At 37.9% G+C, this 21,008-nt stretch overlaps 1 protein-coding gene across 7 annotated transcripts in view; it reads left to right on the top strand.

Annotated features, from left to right (window-relative positions):
- The window catches only part of NAALADL2 (N-acetylated alpha-linked acidic dipeptidase like 2), a 410,218-nt gene that overhangs the window by 343,182 nt on the left and 46,028 nt on the right, over positions 1-21,008 (top strand). For all 7 annotated transcript variants that reach the window (XM_064721341.1, XM_064721337.1, XM_064721340.1 and 4 more), the window contains 2 exons: positions 2,128-2,274; positions 15,099-15,194. In XM_064721341.1, coding sequence (XP_064577411.1) covers positions 2,128-2,274; positions 15,099-15,194 — 243 coding nt within the window. The remainder of the gene's footprint in view (positions 1-2,127; positions 2,275-15,098; positions 15,195-21,008) is intronic.

Raw genomic sequence — 21,008 nt, 5'->3', positions numbered from 1 at the left:
GTTGTTAATAGTTTATTCTAGTTACATTTTAAAAGATTTTTTTATTATTTTTGTTAGTTTTATTAATATTAGAGCATTAATATTCTTTTAGTCTGGGGAAACATTTCATTTGCTTAATGAATGCAAAACACACTATATGAACTTTGCAGTTGTTGCCAATGCTGGTGTTGTAGAGTCTGCCTTACAATAAAAACAGATTGGAAGAGCACAGCATCTTGCATGTAAAGCATTCTCCTGTATTGGTGCTGGGTTAAATATTTATTGTTGGGCTTGTGTGTGAGAACAGTGCAAGTGGAATAAAGCAGTTAAACTCTTAAAATGCTGTACTATTGAATTGAACATTCCTGTCATAAAAATATTAATCCTATACTGTCAAGGATGGTGATAAAAACCCCCAAACCACCATATTTTATGGTCCCCTTAATCAAAGCTGTAAACATTTCATATATAAACTTTCATGCATAAGAAAAACTAAATTTCATGGTTGCTGTAGGAAGGCATCTCTTCAGCTCCTGGTAGGCTAGTAGAAATGGGGTTTGGTGGATATTCAGAATTAAGTGTCAAAAGCTGTATTTCACAATTTCACGTCATTCAGTGAGCCTTTAAACATTAAAGGAAGAACAGAACAGGCTACTCATCACTTATGAAACTTGACCAGCTGTGGTGGGCAGTGTGAAGTGAGGAGATCTGATCTATGCTGCCGTGTAGAACACTGGGTGATCCTTAAATGCCTTGTAATTCCTGGAAGGAGCAGTGGATCTTGTACACAGATCTATGCACAAAATCATATCATAACCATGGTTTTTTGCCTGGATGTGTGCTGTGCAGTGGGTTTGAGTGGGAGAGACTGTAGGAGATACAGTTGTGATTATTAAAACACCTTTTCCAATGAATTTGTTGTGTGGGTTTTTACCGTTTTGGACAGGCCTTGAACAACTGTGGCTATATGTAAGAATGGCAGGAGCAGAAATGCTTAACAGATTAAAAAAAAGGAGTAATACAACCACCTCTCAAAATTACTTATGAAATGGAAGCTATTTCTTGAAGGTATTTTAAAATAATTTTCTGTGAGACTCTGCAGCCTTTATTTAAACTGTGTAATATGCAATTGCATTATTCACAGCACCAAAATGAAACTGTGAAGTAATAATTATGCTAATTTTGAAATAGGGAAATACCAAGATTTGTCTCTGTCTAACATTTTCCTGATAACCTTGGAGACTTTAATATACAGAATTTGCTGTATTTTTGTGTTAAAGTAGAACCAATTTTAGGCTATTCTTCTAGAAAGCCTGTAATTTTGTTGGTAGAGGTGAGGAAGTTATGTTATACTATATAAACTGTTAGCTAAATGCAAATAATCTCCAGTACTTCAACTTCCTAATATTCTTGAAAAGAAACCTGAGTAGCTTATTTGCTGTAATAGATGTTGAAAGCCTTTATGCCTACTGTTTATTAAGTGTTTAATTACCTGGTAGATTTAAAAGCTACACAAGTATGTGACACTCCGTCTGGGCTTGATTTCCAGTTTCCATATTTATTACATCTCTGTTGCTAAGATTTCACCATTAAATAGGTACGTGAAGGAAATACAAAGATTTCCCTGACTAGAATTGTTTTAAGAAACCTACACAGAAAATATGTATTATTTACACATAAAATGTGTACTGAGTATCTTTAGCCTTTTAATTTTTTTTTTCTCTTAAGCCCTACTTTGTTGGAAATTCTTTACACTGCCAGCATTTCACAGACATATCTTAGATTGAATATGATAATCCCATTCAGCTTTTTGTTGTGGCAGAGCATGCTATCAACTGAATAAAAAATGATTCCTTAGGAGCCATTAAAGATCTCAAAATCTTCCAAAAGGCACCACCATGAGGCCTTCTAATCTGCTGGCCAGCATGAGGCATTCCATGTGCCTTCATTCTTCTTCCTGCCACTTCAGATAAGAATTTCTTTGTCCTCTGAAAGACTCAGCCATGTTGCAGCAAAACTTCACTCTCTGCCATGTTAAAGTTGCTTCAACCCAAAGAGTGCTGTTTAAATGAGGTATTGCTACAAGTCTTCAAGAGCCTGACTGCAAATAATTAAGTAGAGATTTGATTTGTGTTTGGTTTTTTTCAGAGCCAGAGCTTCAACTGTGTGGAAAAGGCAAGATGTCCAGGATACAATGTGAGTTCTGTGCAGATACAGGGAGATGCAGATTATTTCATCAACCACCTCGGAGTACCTGCCACACAGTTTTCCTATGAGGACATCAAAGCATCAGAGGTAACTGTTACTAAAAATGGACAAAATGAAAGTAGCAGGAAGATAGAACTGTGTTTTCTCAGGTTATCGTGTGTTGTAGTGGAAATTTATCTCCTCTAAGTGTGTTTTTTTAGGTCTTCAGAGGAATTTTTTCTTGTCACTTAGCAGCTATTCCGCATAGTTTTCATTCAAGATCTGTGTATATACAGTCTACAGACCACGAGAAAGAATCTGCAAAATTCTGTATATCAAAATAGTGAGTATTTCCCAGCAACATTTACAATATGAACATTGAAGGTTCCCTTGGCTATTGTCTACTTTAATCCAGAGTTATTCTTCATGTTCCGTTAACCTTGTGAATATGCATTTTTGTCTCTCAGAATGACTCATCAATGTAATTAAAATCATAAATGACAATATTTCTATATTTATTTAAACATGACACTCTAAATTTGGTTCTTTGTTAAAAATTCAGCTTTTGTCCTTCTTGAAAATTCATTTCCTAGAAATAAACTTGGTAAGTGTAATCTGCAGTCTTAAAGCAGACATACTGCACTTCTCAGACTGTAGGAGACCTTGACCCCATGAGGTCTGTTTTATGTGAGAAATAAATCTGCTTGGCACAATGTGTAAATTTCTCTTGGCAAGAGGATGGAATTTTTCCCTAAAAGTGAAGTCACACAGAATGATTAAATTTGGATTATTTGCTGTATCTTTGTTATTTATTGTCCAGGTTGTTAACAGTCCTCCAGGAGATAAGCTCATTGTCTCTCCTATGTTTTATCAAACAAGCAATCTGTTTATCCTTTACTGTTTATTGCCATTGTTTATTGTGAGTTCTGTTTATTGACAGATATTTATAAGGCAGATAAATTATTCTGTGTTGACAGCCATATTAATAAACATTGTGAGAATTTCTGTTAGGCGGGTTAGGGGCTGATAAAAATCTGTTGGTTTGCAGGGAGGGATTTTTGCTTGTTTGTTTCCATCCAGCTTTTTTAACTACGCCTCAACTTTGTCAGCTTTGTTGCAAAACAAGATTTGGGCAAACAGGTTCAGAAATGGACTGTTCTGATGTGCTTTTGTGGGTTTTCATTTTGTGAGGTTGGTTTCCTTTTCTGTCTCTCCCACTGCTGTGACCTCCTCAGGAATCACTCTTCCTTTGGAATATCCATCACTTGTTTATTTTACCCACCTGTCAGCCAGCGTGCAGTGTCAGGTAAAACTGATGCTGTTGCACAGCTGGAAAAACCTGGTTTGGAGTTAAAAAGCCCAAGACCTGTGCTTGTATTCTTCCTCCAGAGCAGCAGCTCCAGGTCAGCTTTAGAAATGCATTTCTTCCCCAGTCGGAGAGATGCCAGTCCGCAGAGAGAAGGTTGTAAAAACCTTCCATTGACAGCAACCTGAGGAGTAAATATGAGCAAATAAAAGCTGTGAGAGGAAACATTCAGGCCAGAAGAGTGAGTAAAACTGTCTGGCTTGGAATTACGTAATACAGTGAACCACAGCCTCGGGGAGGTTAAATCTGCCTGGCAAATGCCCGTGGTGGGGTCTGTGAGCCTGGAAAGTGCATTCTGAGAACTCAGCCACTGCTGTAAAAATGCACTGGGTGAAACGCAGCCCATTTATTCACCAGCAGAAAATATGCAGCATTTTAGTCTCAAAGTAAGTAAACTTGGAAGAATTTCTCAAGTGGAAAAAATCATAATATTGCCCCAGTTTCCAAGGATTCTCTTGCATTTGCTGAAGAAAGCTTTCCTCACCTCCTTACCTCTGCTGTGCTGGGTTTTCCATCGCATGAGGGTCACATTCTGATTAGTAATATGTTAGGAGACAAGCTGATCAGATTTTCCTAATACTGCTGATTATTTTGCTTTCAGTATGAGTTATGCAATTCAAGGGAATGATTAGTGTGTATCCAAGTGACTATGTAGTGTCTCCAGAGAGAGACCAAAGTGTTGATTTCAAATCAGAGTTTCTCTGCTACTGAACGCCGTGATTGGTCTATTAGTCCTCACCTCAGCAGAGAATAGTATTAGAAACATATTCAGTTACATTTACAGCAACAAGGAAGAGTAATATAAACTAAGAGAGCTGGTAAGTCAAAGACTTGTCTTAGCCACTCTGTGTGCTGCATAAAAGCTGGATATCAGTCAAATTACTTCATTGTATGAGCATTGGTATGTCAGAAATAGCTGCATGGCACAGGTGAGTAGATTCTGATTTTCTTTCCCTGTGTGTGGACTATTTCTGTGCTCTTGAAAATATTAGTCCTGTTTATATAACAGTGTATTTTCACACCCAAATATGGTGTAACAGGTATAACACATACATGTCCCCCATAATGAGAAAATACATGCATGTTACAGACAAACAGACATGTTCATCAGCTCTGCTTGGGGTCAGATATAAATTCCTCTCTTGTGATATTTTAACTTTGTAAACAAAATAATCGTATTTACATGACTGAAGCTCAGCTCTTGGTTGCCTGATTGTAAATTATTAATAACTCTAAAAACACTGGATTTGGTGGTGTATGACCTCAGGGATGTGCACTCAGTTTCTGTTTGGATTCATGGTGGTTCTCATTTTTGAATGGATGCAAATGGATTGTGTGCCTGCCCTATCACTTAGAGCTCACCTTGTTTCTCAGACTTCTCTCCCTTAGTTCCTTAAGATTTGCATTGTTTTTCTTTTTGTATGAGCATCATCTTGGTAATTTTCCATTTTCGTTTTCCTCTTGATGGAGCACCTTAAAGTGTACTTTGCTCTGCTAGACTCAACATTCTGATGGCTTTTTTTATTTCATGAAAGGGGACAGGGAAAAGTAGTTTTTAAAAGATCTGTGTTTGGGTAGTACTGGGCTTCTTCCCCGAAGGGAAAAGCTCCAACCCCCTAGTTACAAGTTAATTTATTTTGATTCCTTCTTTCCTAGCACAGTTTATAGCACAGCTGCTGAAGTCCTGGAGCACAAGTAATCACAGAGACGGAGAAAAAGAGCCTTGCTGTGGCTGCCTAATGTTTGGGTAGTAGAGAAAATATAAACTGGTTTTTCCATAGTTTCAGTCACAGATTTGACTTTTTCTCCAGCATTGTAACTCAAACATCATTGAACTGTTCAGCATTTTGAGTTCCATCACTTACAAACTTCAGCTGATACAGGTGTATTTTGAGCTTTTTTCAAGATGGAAATTAATTGGCTATTACCATCCATTTCTGTGTCATTGCAGTCTACAGTTTCAGGAGGAATCCATTTTTTAAAATTATAGTTGGATGATTTCCTATGTTATCTGCATATTATTCATCCTTAGTGCATCCTGTTACAGAATGATTCCTGTCTGATAAAACAGAATCTTAAATCCCCTCCGTGATAATGTAGTAGTTTACATACACATTAGCATTATTTGTTTGGGGAAAAAAACTGCTGCACATGCACATTATTAAAAAATAACAACAACTTGCTCCTTTTCTCTTTTTTTTAAATATTTATTGATGGACACATAATCATCATGCAACATTTCATAGTAGATGTCCACGTTTGGGTATGCAGGACTCACAGAACATTTACTTTTACACCTAGATCATAAAAGTTGTTTTCCGTATCTTCACTCAAACTTAAGTACAGGCAAGAAGTATAAAAATTACCTGTCACATTATTCACAGGCTAGACCAAGGTAGTGTAATACCATGGACCACTAAGCTAATTTAGAAGAAAAATGAAAAGAGGTTTCTTTATAGAAGGCATTTGTATGTAATATATGTAGAAGAGTTTAGAATTTTGACAGTTTGAGATTGTATCCTCTTTAGAGAGAATGCATAATGATTTTTATTTCTGTTGAAATATGCATAACTTTCTGAAGGTAACTTTCAACTTTCATTAGGGCCCTTAAAAGTGATTTTCACCCACACTGGTGTAAAACAGAGGGCACTAAATCTTAACTCTTCAGTGAATGTGGCTTCTCAGTGGTTGTTACCATCCTCCCTCCCACCCTGTCCTGCCCTCTTTTCTTCCTTTTTATCAAACTTTGGGGAAACTTACTGCAGTTTCTTGATTTCAGTGTTTACATGCTTAGACTGACACATCATGCACTTCTCTCAAAAGAGCTCAAAAAGTTTCCAAGATTTCTTTGTTATGAGAAAAGGAACAGAGGAACCATCCTTGATGGAGAGAACTTAGGGTCTAGTTTACAGAAGAATAACTCTCATGTTGCAAGCTGCTTTTGTCTCTTTGATGTGCTGATGTTGGTGTAGAGGGAGGGCTCAGGCAGCTTGGAGTGCTGTTGAGTGCATCTCCCTTGTATCTGTTCCAAAGTGAGAAGGAGCCTCAAACACATTTCATTTTAAATGCATCTATATGTATAATCAATGTGGCTTTGTGGAAAGAAATAAAGTCTGTGGTGTAGTTTCATCTCCACAAATACAACCTTGTACCTGTGTGTGCATGTTGAAAGCAAACCTGAGTAGTCTGACCTGTGGTATTCTTTATTTTTAGCTGCTTTTGTATCAGTCATATAATCACTGCTCAAACAGTTCCAGTGCTTAAAGTCAATCCATTTGTATTTTCTGAAGCTCTGGAGCTCTGTGTTCTTAATGCAGTTACTCACCATCTTGAATCACAGCATTAATCCATTGTTGCTCCATATCCAGATGATTTTCTCCTTTACTTCTGGTGTGTCCTCCTTCAGTCCCTTTCCATCCAGGAAAGAGTCAGTGCAGCCATGACATTTTGAGATTTCTGACTGCATGGATTATCTACAGCTGACCAGGCCCTTCTGGTAAATGTCCTGCTGTTTATCTGACATTATTATTTGTGTCCTCCTTGATTAAGTGTCACCCGGTACCAATTAATTTATCAAAGCCAAGTATATTTATCAAGAAATTCCATCAGAGCATCATTTTCTTGGAGGGATCAGACCAGGCCATATGCAAAGACACGAGGTGCTTAATTCAGCCTTAATTCAGCTCAGCAGAGAACTTCAGGACCTGTGGCATTGCTGTGAATGTCCTTGGAAGAGATTTAGTCTGAAACTATAATTCCAGGGAGATTCCTGCCCCAAACAGAAGCCTTATTTCTCCTCTTACATTTAGTCTAGGAGGGAGTTTGCACAACAGCAGTGTGTTGCTGTGATGATCTGTGATTTGGTAGCTTTTCCATCTGGAAATACAGCTCTGCATGGCTCCCCCTCACTCCCTGTTTTAATTCTCTTTTCTCCCTGGTACACGTTAAATTTTTTAAGGAAATAACACAGCTGGTAGTTGCCCATGGGGAGTTACTGGAGATGTTCCATGCCTGTATGAAAGAATCAAAGTACCAGTGTGCTTGGTATACCAGAAAGTCTTTGCAAAGGAGCAAATGTGTATCAGCCTCAGGATGGTTGCTTGGGAACCCAGGATTCCCTTTTCTGAGCTGCCTCTGGAGAGTTTGGTGCTGTTGCACTTGCTGCTGAGAGAGTTTATTAACTGTGAGTGGAACTTCAAGGGCAGCCAGGTGTGGCAGTGGGAGCTGGTTGTGTCAGGGGTTGTGAAGAGGTTTCATTTGTGTTTCTGGACAAGCAGGGAGCTGCCAGTGTGGAACAAGGAATAGTTCCAGGAATCCCCAGCAGGTTTTCTGGGTCTACCTGAGTGTCCAAACCACAGCTGCCTTCCTGACTCAGGGATTATGCTGGCTTTATAATAACTGTGCTTCTGTTTATTCAGACTGATTTTTTCCTGACCAATGTGTTTTTTCTGTCTCTAGCATAAATTAGTGTTTTCTAATTTCTCAGTTCAGTCAGGGGTTAGTGTAGTACTCACCAATAATTCATTAATTCATTAGTCCATCTGTTCATTTGGAAGCTAATTGAGTTGAATTTGGTAGTGAGAGCATGGTGAAATTGTTAAGGTTAATGACTCGGTGTTTTACAAGACAAAATGCATTTGATGTTCAATTGATTGCTTGAGTTGTTTTATTGAATAATATGAATATTTAGCTATTTAATTTCATGGAAGAGCATCTTTGTTATTGCACTAATGCTAGTGAAACTGATGACGTCCTCATCAGTTTGGATACATTACTCTGCTCCAAAAAATTCTCTCTGGCCTCACAAATCCCAGTGCTTTGATGTCCCAAACATCACACAGTGCATCCAGAAGGGGAAAATTCTTTATGTAAACTTGCCTTATGGTATCAAAATCACACAGCTTCTTTAGCATTCATTCACACTGCATGAGTACATGTTGTTTCTGTGAGCTCTGTCCTTGCAGATTCTCTCAGAGGCTCCTCAGTGCCTTGGAATTGACTGAGGATTGTTGGAAGGCAGTGGAAGAAAGAGATGGGAGTTAACAGGATCAATGGAATATGGGGAAATGTGAAAAATTTGTTTAGGCACCAATTAATTGCTTCTGTTTGAAGCATCTAGTTACTGAAAATATTATCTAAGGACAGATGTCACTGAATTCTCTCTTCTCTCTGGAGAACTAAATGGCCTGTTGCACTCATGGTAATGTTTTACCACTGTCCTTCTGAGTGGCTGCATTCAACTGACCAACTAAAAATCTTCTGGGAGAATATCTGGAATAAGTGTCAAAACTTCTTTTGTGACAGTAGATATTACTAGTATAGCATTCAGTTTTGTCTTTTGGGGGAAAAAATCAAGATCACTGGACAATCAAACAGCTGTGGTTTGGGTCAGTAATGCATTCTCACTGATAAAATTTGCAATATTTGATATATCTTATCATGGACATTGAAGAACTGGTTAATTAGGCTTCTGATAAATACTGTCTTGAAGACATTATTATTCTAAGCAAAACACAATTTTTATTCTTACTGCAAGGTGGTGAGCCTCCCACCTACACAACATCTGTCTAGTGTCTAACATTAGAAATCTTCATTCAGTGTAATTAAATTTTTTTTTTTGAGCACTAAAATTTAAAGAGGGAAATAGGAAGCATTGAGTCAGGAAATAAAAGCATTGATAATATTTGATTGTGAAAGACATTGTCAATGGGATTCATGACTTCCAGCAAGACATGGAAGTCCTGGAGTGATCTTCCTGGAACTTCATGTTTCTGCTTAATTTGAATGCTCACAATTGATCATGAAATGTTACAAAATGTGCTTGCACCCTTCACATAACACATCCAAGAAAAGCTGTTCTCTCTTAGATGTACTGAATCTTACTGAGCCTCCTGTTTCTAAGTTGTGAAACTTTGGGGCGATCCTGTGTGAGGTTCCAGGTTTCTGACTTGGGCCACTCCTACCTAAACTGCTGATTCTGCTTTCGGTGTAAAAAGCACAAGGGAAAACTGCAGAGGAATAAAGCCAGGCAAGTATCCTGACATCCTAAAAGTTTCTTTCTTTGTGCTGCAGTTTGTGAGTTTATAGCTTTACAGTGATTATTTCAATTCACTTACTAACATAAGGAAGAAAACATTAAATTAAAAGAGATGAGAGAAATGTACTTATATTCCTTTCCTTATGACTGTTGGCTGGGTTTTTTCTGGCTGCAGTTGAGTTGAATAATAAAATAACTTGTGCAGCAGTGATTCCAATTCTGCCTCTCCTGTATTCTTGTGCAGTCTTGTTTGGCAGGCCTTGCTCATTTTGTCCAGCATTGGGTAGCTTTGCAAGGTCACTGCACATCTTTACCAGAATATTCACACAGAAAATAGATGTGCTTTTGTTTCTTTTCTAAAAGGTCTTCAGTAAACTGAAATGCTGAAAATACAGAAGAAAAGACTCTTGTCAGAATCTCCTTCTGACAAGCCTGTTTTCCAGAGTTGGGGCATTCTCACTTTGAAGGCGTGTTAGGTGGTGGCAATTGCAGAGCTTTGCTTTATAAAAATAATTTATGGACCTATTTTATGTGTTTTGCATCAGTGAAACAAACTTTTACTTTATTTTATAATCCTTGGTGGATTTGGGAGGTGATATTTAATTAGATATCTAGAGCATTTGCTAGAAAGGGTAAAGCCAGCCTGCTAGTGAGATAGAGATGCAGAAAATCTCTTCTACAATGTATTTGCAGCCCTATGGGCCTTTATTAGTGAGAAATCCTATATCCCTGTTATTATTTCATCAATTCAATTTGAACCACACTTTGGCTTCTGTCTGTTCTATTCTACATAATCTACTTTTTCAGTAAATCTGCTTCAGTCTGCAGTACCCTCCCAAAGTAAAAGTAATCCAGATAGATGATGATAAGCCATATTTTAGTCTATAGGATACCTTTTCCATTTCTCTCTTTTTGATCCTTCTTACAGTCAAACCTCTTGTTCAATCACCCTGCCAGGCAGTAAAAAAAATAAAAGGGGGAAGAGATGGCCTTTTAGCCTAGGTGAGGTGAAACAGCTCTGTCACAAAGAAATTCAATTGAATATTTTCTGCCAGGACACCGTATGCCAATTGCTTGACTTAGGGAAAATGGAAGAAGGAATTAGTGAGAGCCTGCAGTGCAGATTTCAGAGGTGTTTTTGTTCTTCTCACTGCTCCCTCTTTATCTTTTCTCCTGGCAGGGCTTTCTCCATCACACTATGACAATTTTTTGGCACTGGTGTTGAATACAGATGCAGGCAAGTCCTGATGCAGTCGTGAAGCCTCTGGGTTCCTGGGTGATAGTTCTGGGCACTGCACAGATTCAGAGTGTGCCTTGTGTGACTTCACCCCCCCAGCTGAACCTGTGCCCAGGTAGATTGGGAAGAGCTGCAGTGTCTACTTTGTGTTTCAGTGGCCAGACAATGCACATTTCTGTGGATCCCTCAGTTTTCTGCAAGTCTGCTTTTTGTGGTGTTGTACTACAAACAGGCAGAAAGAGTGAAACAGGTTCATAGCTCATGGAACACACACAGGATGTATTTATTTATACTGGACAGGTAACAGAGCATGGTGTCAGTCCTGATGCAGCAAAAGCAACCCCTAAATTCTCACCTTCTAGACATTTTTCTTTGGTCTGTATGAAGAAAATAAGCATTTTTTTCTTGGTTTACATCCTTCTTTTGTGTATTTGCCTTGCAGGCTTTAGCAGTGTGAGATTAACACATTGATACCTCTTGCCCACCTGTACAAATTTCAGAAGGATTTCTGCTCTCACTTGCTTCCTCTCTGTTTTTACCTTTCCAGGTGCTTTCTTTTGTCTCCTGTGCAATATAAAATTGGTGCCATGAATATTGTGAAGTGTTGAAGGCCTGAGTATGGACAATTCTGACAAATGTTAATAAGGGTGGAGTCAAACTGGATAAAGAACTTTAGTCTAAAGTTTTTTTTTTCCAGATTGAGCATCTTTGTTGCTGAGTGGAGAAACCTCCACTGCCTGTTAGTTTCAAAACAAACAGACAACCAAAAAGCCTCCCCTCACCTCTCCCCACCCCCAGAAAAATTATTTCTGGAGATATTTGTGTATTATTCATGATAATAATAATAATATCTGTATATTTATGTATTATTCACAATAATAATAATTCCTTCTGTTAAGAACAGAAGGAGGTCTTCTTGTAAAAGCTGGGGAACATTCAGCAGGCAAGAAAAATCAGTTTGAGTGTGGAATGAGAGCATATTAAGGAGTTATTACCTACATAATTTGGGTACATAAATTCACAATTTCTCCAACTGGTAATTTTACAGTTTCTCAAGTAATAGTCAAGAAAACAGAATCTCTTCTCAATTCAGCTAATTAAAAAAAATCACATGTATTTACAGAAATAATTCCAGTTTTAAGACAATGTGTGGCAAAATTTGATATTTTAATTTTTTTTAATTTAAAAACAGCAAAATTGATCTCTAAAGCATGTCTTGGTATTTACTGTTTTTCATTAAATCACCAGAAGTGCTGTGGGATTTTATTTGTGATTTAAAATGCATTGGTTGAAAGTTGGCATATAAATTGAAGGTATAAGACAGTACACAAGGGATGGTGAATTTAGTACCTTTAGATGGTGAAACATTTTGTTCACTTAATTAGTTAAGGAAGGATAAGTTAAGTTAGAAAAATGAGTGTAGAAAATCAGAAGTGAATTTTAGTGCAAGTGTCCATCATAAATAAGCAAGAGTAAGCCAGATTTGGGGTTTTAAGAGATTTTAGCCTGCATTTTCGATCTCCATTTAATTGATTCATAAATCAATTAATTACTGTCACAAGACCCGAGGGCAGCAGGAAATTGGGTTCAAATTAAAAAGAAAAGGAGGCAATTTGTTTTAAGATTGAAAGCTGAATGTTCAATCGAAGTTTAATCAGAAGTGACCCATTATTTGAAAAGTAGAACATCAATGTCGTTCTAATTTCACAGAATGCTTCATTAAATGAGTATTGAAAATACCAGGTTAACTGATCATTCCAAGAGGAACACGAGACAAAGGAAACTCATTTCCAAATACGTGTCATGCTTGTTTGTTTCTCTTCTGAAGAGTTCATAGAGATACCAAATAATTTCATTGGGAATTCAAGGATTATTGGGGTGATCCTTTGTAGATTATAAATTTTATTTGATAAAACTTATAACTTCATATCAGAAGATAAAATCTTTTTAATCCTTTTGGATAGCCATGAACTTAAAGAAAAATTAACAGAATGTGATGAAAGCCAAAGGTGAAAATTTTCAAAGCACTAGTGGAAGTTGAGCCTCCTAAATTTTTGGATGTTTCACAGTGGTCTGACCTTGAAAAGGTTTTTCCATGATTTGATACCATCTCCAGAGCATTCACAATGCATTGAAGACTCTGCCCCCTGAAGAAGGTGAGGGTGATGCTGCTGCCTGGCTGGGGCAGAGGTGATGATTTGTGTTTAGGAGGTGAGTGTGGGAGAGAATGAGGACAACAACTGCAGCTGCAGCTCCTACTGTGGCTGAAAAGCATAATAGAATAATGCATAAAGGAATTTGGTTTAATATTTTTGGATTAGCAAGTCTTTCTCTTGGTGTGCATTTACTAGAAATTTGCTTAGCAAATTACTGTTCAAAAAAATCCAAAATACAACACTCAGTTGTTGTGAGCCTGGTGAAACAACAACAGAGAAGTGTGATTCAGTTTCCAGCTCATGGAAGGTGTTGCTCTTGCTCTTAAATGCTGAGAGGTGCTCTTGGAACATCATCTGGACCTTCTGTCTGCCATGTGCTCCCTGGGCTTGTGTTAGTTGGGAAGCTCATGCAGCTTTCTCTAGTGAGCACAGTACTTGAAAAACAGCAAAAGGCCAAGGAAACAAAGCTGGCCTTTCTAGTTGTTCTTTATAGAGGAGCTTGTTATGAGGGGGAAAAAAAGGAAAAAAAGCAGTCACAGCTGTTTTAAACATTTGCTTTTACAAGTGCACAGCAGGATGATTTCAGATGTCAGCAAGTTATTTCAAACAGCAATTCTCTTCAAGATCTTTGCAAGCAGGGACTTGATTCCTTCATGAGCAAAACAACTCGTCACTCGTGATGTCCAGGTTGTTTTGGTTCATTTGTTGATCGTTGCCTGTGTAAGCTGAGATCTTCCAAAGGCAGAGGCTGCTGGTTCACCTGGCCCAGGTGGGGTCTGGAGTGGGGTGAGCAGTGCATCCCTGCTTTCCAGGGAGGATCCACCAAACTTTAGATTCTAAAGATATTTGTCTGGGTGGAGCAATAATCTGACCTTGTGTAGCAAATTTAATTTGGTAATCACTCCCTTCCCTGACTCTCAGTGAGATACTCAGGAGTGAATATAAATGATGCAACTCTCTTTAAGTTATTGATTGCATTTATGTGACTGATGATGAGCAGCATTGGCACCACCACAGCAGAATGAGGGTGTTCCTCAGCAGCCCCCCAGTCAAGTGGCACAGCTCTGTAAACTGCTGTGCAAACTTGAAACAAAGATGAATAGTTATGAGTTAATGCTGAAGTATGTATTTAATCTTTGTAATAAATGACTGTGCATCTTCTGCCAGAGATCTAAAAAAAAAATTCTGAAAGAAAAAATTACTTCATTTATTTTTGTGATGTTTCTGTGACAAGTTATGCAACACACAGATGCATCACTGGTCACAAAAATTTATATGATGCAATGCTAATTATATATATAATTTTTTTTAAGAAAGTGGTGGGAGTTTGCTACCAGAAATAATCTCCTAGAAATGCATGGAAACACTGATAGAATATTGATCACGAAGGCATTAATTTATAGAAAAATTCAACAAGCAAATTTACCAGCAATGTAATGGAATTCCTGCTTTAGGCAACTGGGCACCTTTGAGGCTTAGAGGTTTGTTTCATATTGGTTTGCCTTTTTTTCCAGTCCACTCCTTGTTATTGGTTTCTTGTTTCCTTGTGACTACAAATGTGCAAATAATGTCTTTTTTTTAGAGTACAAGAAGAGATGAACATTCTGTACAAACAATATATTAGATTGTTTGGTATTAATAGACTGGTTAATGTAAAGTATATAATTTTAGGGAGTTGACAAAAAGTTCCTTATTGTGTAGATGGTATCACTGGATAGAGAAGCAGGATGGTTGGAGAAGATAAAAGAGTATTCCCTCATTATTGTGGTTACATTTGTCCTGAAGACTTAAATCATAACTTAGTTAATAAAGTGTCTGATTGCTACTTAGCTCAGAATAAAGCTGTGTGGATATATATATTTTTTTTTTCTCCTGGTAGGCAAAATTTTTAGCTGCTGTGGGAAGCATAATTACAGAGACAACTGCCATTCCAGAAATAAAGTCATAAGACTTAGTGTTTTCTTGCCTTTTTCGGGGGCTTGGAATCAGTCAGTGAGATCAGTGAAATAAGTGTCATAATCATCAAAATTTAATAAAGATTGGAAAGATTTCTCAATCTATCAGAAAAATTCAATAACCAATTGAAAGACAAAATCAATGTGGAATCCTAAAAAGCCCCTTTCTTCTTTCTCACAGAATTCCAGCTTTCTCTCTGAAGCTCTTTTTCCTGTACCTGCAACAAAAACTGAAGAGCTGGATCCCTCCTTCAGCCTGCACGAGACCATTGCAAAGGTAAGAGAAATGGAGATCTCATTTATACATAATTTCCTCTTAAATTTGCTAATAATTTTTAAATAAATTCTATTTCCCTGTTAAACCTTTCAATATAGTTAGAAATTTTGAAGTTGTTTTCACTGGGATCCACGTTGGGAATATTCTTTCCATTGGTCACCTTGTGTGATCAAAGCAGTTCCCCGTGCAAATGCTTCATTTGAAACTATAACTTTTTATTCTTATTTTTCACTGCATGTCACTCACAATCTGCTTTGCTTGTATGGCCACTCAGGCTGATAGAAAAGCTTGTGTTGATTTGAAGCCCTTCATCACCATTAGGGAAATAGGATTTTAGTGTTTCCAAGGAGGTGACAGGCAGGTTCTCTTCCGGAAGCAAATGGAATGAAAAGTATGCAAGTGTAATGAAGAGACTGCTGGACTGTTGGTACATGAAATTCACATTTTGACCACAGATAAGGTGCAGCACAAGAATGTTCACTTGTGGCATTTTCTAACAGGATCATACTGGTCTGTTCCTTTGAAGCATGGAAGGGATATAGATTCCCATTTACCTGTGTTTAGTCCCATTAATTTTCTAATACAGGGAACACTCTTTCAAATTGGCAGTGCAGTGATATCCGTAACTTTGGTCGTTTCTTTCTCTGTAATCTTTCTACAAATGAAAAACTGTGTTTTGTTGCATGCTACCTCTGCCAATTTTATTTTAATCTTCCTCCATGGTGTCTGCAAATGAGCTTGGCTTTGTTTGTTTGTTTTTGTTTTGGGGCTTTTTGTTTGTTTTTCTTGGGGGTTTTTTGCATGCCAAGATAACACAACGTATCTAAATTAACATGAAGGTTTCAAACTCTTAAAATCCCAAAGATTTTTGGGATTTTAAAGATTTTGAATCAGTAGAATAGCACTGTGAACAGAATGTCTGTGTGGCAGAGTTTTATCAGAGGCATTTCTAACAGCATATTATTCCTGGTGTAGGTATTTCAACAGAGTACATTCATATTCCTGTGTTATTCCTACTGTATTGAGCCCTTTTGGGAATCAGATCATTCTGGAAAAAGTTGTGCCTGGGCATGCCAATAGCTTCTGCATTGAGGCATCTCTACATCTCTGCATTCCATTGAGGTATTTTCTGTTTTCATTTAGAAATTGCCTCCGTGTGGAGACAGAGGATTTGGCAGAATTGTTTGAGCAGCAGAGACACAATATTACTCCAGTCAGAGTCACAGCACCTAAAGTGTTAAAGAGTTTGTTTGGTGTGTGCAGAACTCATCTCATTGAGCAAACAGAAGTCTGATGCATCTGAAAATATCTCATATCCTAGAAAACCCTTTGTCCTTGCAAGGCCCAGGCAGATACATGGCAGCCTTCCCCCACGTCACTGTGTGGAGTGCAGTCTGGAAATTTCTCCTATATGCTCTGATTTTCATCACTAAAATGTTGCACCAAAATTTGGAGTGTCCGTTTTCACAGGTAATTTCTCCAGCTTTCTTCAGTGATGTATTCTGTCCAATATGATTTTTAAAATTCCTCTCTTCAGTTGCACGTGCCAGACTTTGCCATCACTTCTCAGTCTCTTCATCAAAGGCACAAGTTCTGCACAGACCAGCAGAACTCTCACGTCTCTTTGGAGGTGAATTACATTATGATTTTGTTCTTTTAAAAATGAATTATTCAAGCCCCCAGTTAACAAGCAGGAATGTGGACTGGGGTAGGTGACAGATGCTGGGTGTGGTTAACAAAGCAGAACAGGTCTCAGTGTGTGAAGTGAGGACCAAGGTGGGGGCCTGATCAATATCCACATTTCAGTCTACTCTTGATACTGAATTTTTACATGTGGAGTTTGACCTTGTTGTGAATCTGTCAGAAATGTCTGGGCTACCATTTGTGTGCCCTGCCACACATGAAAAAATGGATTTTGGGTTGAGAAATTCCACCATGACTTGGGGCATCTCTTAATTTTTCTCTGTCCTCCCACACTGGCAGCAATTCCAGTTTTTCTTTCAGAGCTCTCATCTGCCCCAAGGTGCATAGGTGCACTGTAATGTGCCAGCTGCTCTAGTCACTCCCAAAGTTAAATAATTTGCCTTTTTTTCTCACCAACATCTCATATACTGGCTCTGAGAACCTTACTGGTATTTATGGTTTGATGGTATTTGAGATGTTCAAAGCACAACTCTACTGTCTGTGGTGACACTGTGAATACAAACAAAACCCAAACTTTGTGTTTTCCTGCAAAGCAGCACAGGCACCCATATTTCACAGGAATGGTTTGATTTAGCACATATTCTCTTAAGCACACAAGTGAGACTCTTTGTTTTACCTTTAGCCTTTGTGCATGAAAGAACATATAATCCAGTTCAAGCAGAGGGTAAATACAAACCTGCTGAAAACTCCTTCTACCAATGGGTGTTTTATTCTGTGGCTTTTATTGTCAGCAGCAATAAAAGCAAGAGCAAATCTGGTGATATAACCTGATACAGTAACTTTGTGATTCTAACTAGTAATTAATTCTGTTAATTGTGGTGAATAGGAAAGTAACAACATTCAAAAGGAGAAAAAGAAAGCTGTCTGGGGATTTTCTCAGCATTAGATATGAGAGAAGTGACTTTTCTGCTAAAGACATGAGGTTTTCTGACAGACAGTCACACTGTGTTTGCCAGACAGCATATTCTGTATCTGCTCCAGCCTAGTTAGGGAGATATGCTTGGAATTTTTCAGTAGTTCTTTGTTCCTAAAAGCAAGTAGCCTCAAGGACTCTTGCACTTTATACTTGAACTCTGATGGATAAAGACTAGGTAATAAAAATAAGCTGAAATTGCAGAACCCCTGGTAAAAATTTGATGAACCAGCTGTACCATGCAACACAGCTCTACTTGGTTAAGTCAGGTATTAAAAAACAGCTCTATTGCCCTACCCTCTGAAATTTTCCATATCTTTTCTGCTGATATGCTAATATGCTTCCTTCAAAAATGGAAGAATTATTACAGGACAGAACTAATTACATTTCCTCCTGTGACATATATTCATGAGGTTGTGGGAAGATGTCAAGGCTCTGTTATTACAAGATTTTTTCTGAGCTTTTTTTTTTTTTTTTTTTGGGTCACTGGGATGTAATGCTTTCAGCTTAGAGAACACTCACAACTATGAAAATACCAGAACAACCAGGAGCTGTGGTTTCAGTGAATAAGAGAAAAATCAACAAAAAAATATAGCAGCCATTAGTAGCATGGCATGTGGAGAAACCATCCCCGTGGATTGTTTGTGAACATTCTTACCTGTTCAGTTCTCTGACTGAAAACAGAAAATTGTTTCTACATTCCTTAAATATTTTTGATATTGCAACAAGACTGTATGTTCTTTAAAAAAGTTATCATTGGCTTCTGTCAAAATGTTTATTGCTCTTCGAAACCATTAGTTCCTGAAGTCCTCTGTTAGACCTAAATTGTACTTGGCTACTCTCAAGCTTTGTCTGCAAATGTCAGTAAAAGGAAAAAAAAGCATTGCATCATTTTTCAAACTAGAGTCAGAGTTTAAGTGAAGGAAGCAAATGTGTCAGCTCTGTCTGATCCAATCAAACCACAGGATAAACACATAAGCTGATGCATAATGTATCATCCTAAATCTTAGGATGGGAAGCCAAGATTGATGCTGTTTGTACATCTCATGGAACACCCTTTTTACTGCAAATTACAGCAATCTGAATAAGCAAAAGAGGATAGGTAGGAGTGAGAGGAAGCATTGTTTAATCCCTATTTTAGATACGAGAAAATAAAATAGTATGAGTCAAAAGTGGTACTTACAGTAACTGAGTAACTACTTCATTTCCTCACCTGAATACAGAATGAACTTGAAAAATCTGATTTGTTTGACACTGTAGACAAAGACTGGAACATTTCAAAGCTGGAGCAAGATTTCTGAAGGTGCAATATGACAAATATTTGGGATTTGCTGAAATTTCAGCTGCTGGCTGTGACCAGCTGAACATTTTTTCTTCTCTGTGCTGAGGCCACATGTGTGCCTGTGTTAATGGGAGTCACCTGCCTTGGAAAGAAGTTCCATTTCCCCCAGCAATTCCTTCCTTTGCCATGCCTTGTTTTGGTTTAGATCTGACTGCAGCTCTATCTGCATTGGTGACAGGCTCTCAGCAAAGATGTCTGTGACAGGTGTCTTATTTTTTTGTGGAGGTTTTGTCTCCTGGTTGGTGATCATGACTGTACAAAGAAGCTACTGTATATTTATTGCACTAGTCAAAAGATTGTTTTCAGTTTGCTTTTTACTGTGTAATGAGAAAAATCTATTGTACATCCTTTGCTTTTATTTCAAAAATTTAAGTTGCTATAAGGGATGTCAAACAATTGGACAAGCGCATGCATTTTTTAAGGAAAGTCAATACATATGTTTATAGAATCAGGTAATAATTTGATTTGTATTCAACCACTGAAATCCAACAAGTTTAAATCTGAACAAACCAAAAAAAACCCAAATCTGAAGCTTGCTTCTCTAATAGGTAGGAATATGCCTGAGGCTGTTTGAATATTCCCCTGTTTCCCACTACCCCGTTCTTCACACACTTAGTTACTGAATTTATCAGACTCTAATTTTATTAATCCATTCTTTAGCACCGGAACTACCGTGGGGCATTTGTTATTGGCACACATGTATTGAATTGGTGGCTTTACAAGGAAGATGAATTTTTCTTTAAAGAAGATGCCAACATTGTAGAGGAATAGTTCCTCTGGGTACTCTAAAAGTATCTTGTCTGTTGTAGCAGCTCTCTGTAGGAGCTCTTTTCTGTCTACAGATCTTTTGACAAAGATGTCAAATCAGACAGGTCTTTCCCCAGTGCATTCCTCTTAAAACATGAAGTTTTTAACAATAATGTAGTAACTACTTTTTTCTTTCTTTTTATTTTTTTAATTTAGCGTATTCCAATTTACATTTGAGTGGATATGAGGTTCAGTCAGTGGGACTTTACTATATGCTCAAGTGACAAGGAAAGGAAATAGTTTTTCTGTGCTAAGAGTTAATCAGCTGGTTTTGCAAACAACTTGCAGAAAGACCTGGGGAAATACAGCTGCTAAAGTGGATGTGTCTTTGTTAGTTTTAGTTTTTAGACCATAGGAATAACTTCCTTTGGGTACAGTTGTACAGTGTATTCTTGACATTTTTTTAATATTGTTCCGTTACATAGCTACGATTGCATTGCAGATGCTGAAGTTTGCAGACACTGAAGTTTGCTTCATGAGCTCAGTCCTGAATTCAAAACCAAATTTTCAAGACTTTGGGTTGTCTTAAGGAATTTTAAAATGACAGATTTCCTTAGGAGACTTAGCCCAATCCATGGTGGTTTTAATCTTGTCTTTAAATGTGGGCACCTATTTTGGTATCAAAGTGATGGCTGAACTTTTCTGCAGTAGTGCTCCTGATGCTGAGCATTTCCTGAGATTGGAGCTATCCAGAGGGGCAAGGATAGGACCAAAATTAAACATCTAGACAATGCATAAGAGCTGTGTGTCCTGGGAAAAAGCTCCTAAGAACCAACATATTACATCCTGAGCTGAGCGATGGGATGCCTGAAGGAACCTAAAAGTATAAATTAAGCACCAAATAATGTCTGCCCTTATTTAAGTTTAGCCCTTAAATCCTGGTCAAGAGCCAAAAGAAACAGCTGAAGCTTCAGATTTCAATGTGCAGCACCATGGAATTCTCTACTTGCATATTACATTGTGTGGCGCTGAGAGGAGTGGCTGGGCCTGTTTCAAACCCCTGCTCTTTGATTTCCTCATTGCAGATGTGCTGTGAAAATGTGATCTC

This window comes from Zonotrichia leucophrys, chromosome 9, assembly GCF_028769735.1.
Source record: "Zonotrichia leucophrys gambelii isolate GWCS_2022_RI chromosome 9, RI_Zleu_2.0, whole genome shotgun sequence".
Taxonomy (NCBI): Eukaryota; Metazoa; Chordata; class Aves; order Passeriformes; family Passerellidae; genus Zonotrichia; species Zonotrichia leucophrys.
This window is presented reverse-complemented; position numbering and strand designations above follow the sequence as displayed.